Below are 6403 nucleotides of genomic sequence, written 5' to 3' on the forward strand. Positions count from 1 at the left end.
TCAAAAAGTCATCAGAATAACTTTCTAAGAAAATTTTTTTTTCCTAAATCAACTTTTGTTTCCTCTTTTGACCCTATTTCCTGTTTTGTTGATTCCAACTGATAATCAATGAAATTATTTTGCAGTTTCAGTTATATAATATGAGCAACGAGCCACGATTGAGAAAAATCATCGTTTTCAAAAAAAGTTATTTAGTAAACCAAACAAAATTTTTCTCTACAAAACCTGGAAATTCTCTCAACGGTTGCTATAAAAGTTAAATGTTCTAGAAAACAATTCGGGCTTCACGGGGAAATCTAGCGTCAAAAACATATTTTCTCAGCAGATAAATATAACCCACCTAGTTTTGTGATTAAGTGTTTATCCCAGTTATGCTTTCCAACTGTGACATCAATCTGTTCATTAACTCTGGTATATAATTGAGTGAACTCAGAAAAGTTTTGAGGGCATGAAAAGGAACGTTTTAACTTCTTTGATTTCATTCAAAATTCCTTGTTAAACATACCCTATCTAAGTGAACGAAACAAAGTTTAGGAACGCACATCACAAGAATGAAGCCTTCAGCTTTCAATGTTTCCAGGCAGGGGCGGATCTAGGATTTTCTTGAGGAGGGGCGGATTTTCAAAAAAAAAATCGAAAATTTTTCCTCTTTTTTAAGTCAACCAAATTGATTTTCCGACCTCTCCCAGAGCACTAAAAAGGCCATGTTTTGGTCAAATTTTCTGCGCTGCAGGCAAATTCTTGAAAAATAGGCCAAAAAAAGCGTTTTTATGGTGCGCGCTCCCCTCCCCTCCCCTCAAAATTAGTATATATTGGCGCCAAGGGCGCCCTTATATATATTATAGCATCAAAAAAAAAACAATCTTTTTCCGCGTATTAGATTATCCTTCCGTAAGTGATGGGTTGTAATCAAGATTTTTGAAAGCTGTCAACCAGTTTTTTTCCTCAATTTGGTATAAAAATGATAAAAACTCAAAAAACTTTTGAGTATGGAGAAAAAAAACATTTTTGAATATGGTTCTTTCTTGAGAACTGATGTCAAAAACTCTTTTTTATAATGAGTTATCGACAAAACCTAAAACAACATAAAGTGTGCACGCAATGCGTCAAATTCATGCTCTTACCGAATAAAAGCGATGTAAATAAAAAATCTTTGCCAATTTGTTTGTTGAATTCTGTAAACATTTTCTTGAAAACAATTAATGTTTTTTTTTAGAATCTTGTACATAACTTTTAAATCCCATCAAAACTAATATTTTTAAAATCCAACCAAATCAATCAAAAAGTTTGCAAACATCTTAATGACATGGGACAGAGTTTGGGGCCAAGGTACGAGTAGATATCTCTCCTTGGGTTCCCAGTCACAGGCTTATACTTCGAGAAGGGCGTCGCTAAGTGGACAACTCTGCTACATCTGATAATACTCTCCCACAAGGAAGCGTCATAATTGACGTCAAACGAGTAAAACCTCGTCATATGCTTGCCCATGTATAAAAACGTGAACGATGGCAGTATCGATAGTTCCGAGCTCTCATACGTCCAAATCAAGTGATAAAAATCGGTGTAGTTTAGAAATTTTTTAGCCGCTGTGGTCATAATAACCGGTCCGACATCTTGCCATTCCATGTTGCCGTGATAAAATTCTTTAATTTCCTTAAGATAAACCCACATAAATGGGTTCCCTTTGTTAAACTGCATGGCCCCGTTATTAACCCACTTTGATTTTTGACCCTGATGGTTGCCTCTAGATTGCAGAGTACACTGTAAACTAGGTAAGTAACGACTTTCTAAGCCTACGCTATTTGTGATATTTGTCAAATCGGAGCGAGTTAAAGTGTCGAAATCGAGATAGAAACCTCCGTATTTGTAAAGCAGCGCAGCTCTCATCATATCACTAATGTGTGTTTTGGTGTTCGTATTTGACATGTTAACGACTTCTAACATGCCTTCAATTGGCGTGTCAGCGAATAATTCGTCTACTTTTATTGTGTAAAACTGAATTTTGTGCGGACTGAAATTTTTCACCAAGTTCCGCAATTGTGGTTGAGATAAATTTAAAAATGGCGAGTTCATTACAACTTTAATTGGCATGTTAGCGAAATGTACTGCTGTTTCCATGCCGCATACGAAGCGTCCTTTGAATTTGGACTTGTTATACGACTCTACGAAGAACACTTGTTTGTTGTCGTCTTCTGAGTCGGCTGCTGTGAACTCGGGGAGCCTAATTACGCAATCGTCGAAATCGCATTTTTGTTTGACTTCACATGAATATTTTGAATTGCGCATAACTTTGCTTCCGTGAAATCCTGAAAAAAAGTATGAAACTTATCAATTTTCATTTTTTCCAATATAATTTGAAAGTGAACCCCAAGCTCTCGTTCCGGTATCCGACTGAAAAAAAATGATTGGGCTAATCGACTCGATAAGCACTGTCATCGCAAATTTAAAATGAATGCAGTGTCATCTTTTCACCTCCAACCAACCCTAAAACTTACCAAATGCGTCTTCTCGGGTCGAGTTGTGGTTTTAAGACCAGACCGTAGGACCAAAATTTGCTTAGTTCAGACCCACACCTCATCGTCAAAAATTCCTGTTGCCTTGACTATAGTATTGCGCTTACCATTTATTGAACGTGAGAAGTAATTAATATTTTCTGGCGGTGTTAAAATAATAAAACCCAAAGTTATAAGTAAAACAATGCCGATTTTAAATCTAATAGATTTTCTTCTTTGCATTCTAATATAGAAAAAGCAATATCTGAAGCTAATCATTGGAACTTTTTCGTGCGATTTAGTTTTATCTTAGCGTAGCGCAGAAACTCTTAAAGAAGATGAGAATATCAAGCTTTGACTTGTTATGATCGAAACGAATCTAATAAAAATAGATTTTGTTGTAGCTCATTGTCTAGTTTTATCTATTTAAAAACTATACTAAAATTTGCGGATAAAAAATAAACACGAAACTAGCGGCATGCACAGGAGTTTTTCACGCGCGCAAGAGTGGTGTTTTCTTGGAAACTTTTTTTCGAAAAGCTTGTTCAATCGAAATGATTTTCCGAGCTCCTAAGACCTTTTTGAGCACATTAAGATTTTGACCAAAATTTTTTTTTTGGTGTGCTCTGCAAGTATATAAGGACCTGTCAGGAAGTTCACTCAATGACCGTTCTCTAAAAATTGACGCAAAATCACAATGAAACAAAACCGCAATATTGACAATAGCTTGTTTCTTTTGAACTTGTGCAAATGCTTTTGACTCAAGCTTTTATTGATAACCAATAAGCACTGTTTGACCAAAAAGATTTTCAAAGGTGTACGCAAATGCTAATTTTGAAGGGGGCCCTTTCAAATTGGTATATATTGGCATCTTTTGAAAAAGGCATATGGCTGAATTGCAAACACAAATGAACACAAAACCAAAAAACAACAAGTTATTATTGTTCTGACTTCTAAAGAAAGTGCTGAATATTTATGCTTGGTGTGTTTTTTTATTCATTTTTTCGACCCGTTAGCTAAGCGTTTTTGATGGAAAATTTTTTTATCATCTGAGAGATATTGGCATCCTAAGCTCACATATAAAAAATGCTTAACTTGTGATCAGTTTTCGTAAAGTTACGTGCTTTTGAAAACTGCTAATTTGGCCAATTGGGTATAATTAAAGTGTGACGTATTGCAAATTTATATTACACTTAAGAAGCAAATTATTGTTCCGACTTTCGATACGAAAGTAACGGAATATTTGTGCTCGGGGTGGGTTTTTTTTTCTTCAGACAAATTTCGACTTTTTAACTAGCCATTTTTGACGGAAATTTTTTAGATCATTCGAAAGCTATTGTTGTCCTGAGCTCAAATTTGAAAAAATATTTTACCTGTGATCATTTTTCGTAAAGTTATGAGGGTTTAAAGATTGCCATTTTGGCCATTTTGACCAATTTGGGACAATTAACGCGCGATATAATTCGCGCTATTAACGCGTAAGCGGAGAATTTATCCGTCTTAGAAATCGTTCTAAATTGGTTGTAAGAAGCTTATTTGCCATAATTGATTTGTTACAAGGAGCGAAGTCTATTGTTTTGTACTTTATATGGCGTGTGGGGGGATGATTTTTAAAGAAAAGTTTTCAAATTTTAGAAAAATTGTTTTTTGCATTTTATTTTATTTCATTTAATTTTTTTATGTTGTTTATGTTATTACTGCTCCATAAACGTTAAAAGGCAGTCGGAACTTTCAGGGCTTCACCCTGATACGAGCAGTCTTGTTGTGTTTCAAATTGAGATAAGGCCAGCAATTTAATCATATGAAACAATATGAGACGCTAATCACTCAGTTAGTATTCTACATATCGGGTAAAATGAAGAAAAAATGAAAAAAAAAATCTTTTTTTTTCTCAAGTTTTTTGTCACTGATTCAATCAAAAAAATCAGTTGGTTTTAAGTGTAGCCAGGATGTGTAGCCAGGATAAGCTTCGCCCTGATATACGATCAGTCTTGTTGTCATTCTTGTTCCGACTTTCGTAACGAAAGAAACTAACTATTTGTGCTCGGGTGGGCTTTTTTCTTCAGTTAAATTTCGACTTTTTAACTAGCCTTTTTTCAACGGAACTTTCTACACCACTCAAAAGATATTGTTGTACTGAGCTTAAATTTGATCAGATATTTCACCTCAGATATTTCCAATAGTTGAGTCCATTACTCTTTGGAATTCATTTGGCATTTTGCTAAGTCCGTAAAATCCCGTTGAAAACTGATATGTACCAGTTAAATTTCATCCAGGGGTGCTGTAATTACACTGTTTACCCGTGAAGTCGTCCAAGTTAAGGCTGTACGCATTTTTATGGTCTAACTCTTTGTGAACCAAACTTCTCCGTCGGATTTTTCTGAAAGTTGTGAACCAACGTTATTTATTAGTTCACGTATGATCGGCATCTCGGCATCTGTTAATAATTTTTGAAAATTGTTTTTTTCAAAAAATTTGAGTCTAACGCAAGCTTTATTGATTTATGCTTCTTGCAGTTAATTACTACTGGGCTGATAAATCTACCTTTGTCGCATGACTCTAATTTCTTAACATGTCCTTCTGAGATCAGCCTGCCGAGCTCTTTGCTTACCGCCGGAAGTGAATGTAGCGCAACCCTACGCCCTCCTAAATGTATTGGTTTTATTTATTTTTGATCTTTGTTTTACCAATGGTGTCAAATAATTGATTGAATTTTTTAAAAATGGTTTCTGTTTCATTCTTGTATTATCCGATGGAATTTATGAATGACTTATTTTCACTGCTGTTGTTGTAGTGTGGAAAGGGGGTTTTTGCGCGACTTCTATTCCAACGTATTTTAGATTGCCGTTTCCTAGGATGTTTCGTTCGTGGCCATCGTTTATAAAGAAAGCTGTTTTGTCGTACGTCCATCCGTTGGATCTTATTGGTACGATAACTTGTCCCACGATCTTTATCGAGTCAACCGTGAAGCCGCAGTAAAGGTCTTTCATAGCTTGGTCGAACTTAAGTTCATGTAGTACGTTTTTTTTCGAAAAAACTCACTGGGCTTGCCGAGTCCACCCTGTATATTTAGTTTTTACGAAGTTCTCCTTTCCCAATGCAAGTAGTTTCTGCAATTCTTTTCCATCGTTATCACAAATCGTAGTCACGTTTATTACTAAATAAACGTCGTTATCCTTTTGTCCAGTTTCTGACTATGCATTAATTACATTCTTTATGTACATCTTTATTTACATGCTTATTTACAGCAGGTTGGTCCGACGGATTTACAAATTCGTTATCTACAATTTTGTGATTTTTTACAGTATTTACGTTTTTTCTTCGAGATTTAAGTTTTTTCGTGTAATAGCCTTTAAAATTACAATATGTACAATTCGCGTCCTTCGCCGGACTGTCAGCGAGAAGTCTTTTTGAAAATTAATTGTTTCGTCTTTTTTCAAGTTTTTTTTTCAATTCTGTGACTTCTGTTTGGTTTCCTCGGTAATCGTTTTGTGCTCTTTATGCAATGTATCTCAAGTGATGCGGTGCTCCGCTTCACCACTGCTTTGATAGTTTAATCTGTGACTGTGAACAAAGCTTACTTGAAACAACTGAAAGGTTTTTGAACTGAAACAGGCAGTGTTGACTATCTTCAAATTAGATTCCTCAAAACAGCGCAGGCAAAAATTGAACGAAGTTATTTAATGAAAAAAAAAGAATTAAGTCAAATTGAACTTCTGCTAATTTCTGCACTATTTGCTTAATCTTTGTGCTGATCGGAAAAATGCTCCATTACCATTTCGTCGGGTTGACCTGCATACACGAGAAACTAAAAATGCTTCTCATACAATTATACTCAAGAAAATGTTTCTCATACAAGTCCATACGACTCCATGGAAAACGTGCTTATCAAACAATATGTTTATATGGGA

At 35.2% G+C, this 6403-nt stretch overlaps 1 protein-coding gene across 1 annotated transcript; it reads right to left on the reverse strand.

The window, feature by feature from the left end:
* Positions 1 to 1223: 1223 nt before the first annotated feature.
* On the reverse strand, positions 1224 to 2836 carry LOC134840019 (uncharacterized). The gene is made up of 2 exons (XM_063855646.1): positions 2621 to 2836; positions 1224 to 2306 (listed from the first exon to the last, which is right to left on the reverse strand). Exons 1-2 carry the CDS (start codon positions 2769 to 2771, stop codon positions 1279 to 1281), a joined length of 1179 nt encoding a protein of 392 aa, XP_063711716.1. The 5' UTR covers positions 2772 to 2836; the 3' UTR covers positions 1224 to 1278.
* Between the last annotated feature and the right edge of the window lie 3567 nt (positions 2837 to 6403).

Source organism: Symsagittifera roscoffensis, chromosome 2 (genome assembly GCF_963678635.1).
Source record: "Symsagittifera roscoffensis chromosome 2, txSymRosc1.1, whole genome shotgun sequence".
Lineage (NCBI taxonomy): Eukaryota > Metazoa > Xenacoelomorpha > Acoela > Convolutidae > Symsagittifera > Symsagittifera roscoffensis.

Coding starts and splice junctions, on each gene's coding strand:
- LOC134840019 (XM_063855646.1), bottom strand. CDS start 2,771: ATGATTAGCTTCAGATATTGCTTTTTCTATATTAGAATGCAAAGAAGA. Junction 2,307..2,620: donor CTTCTCACGTTCAATAAATG/GTAAGCGCAATA, acceptor ACTTTTTTTCAG/GATTTCACGGAAGCAAAGTT.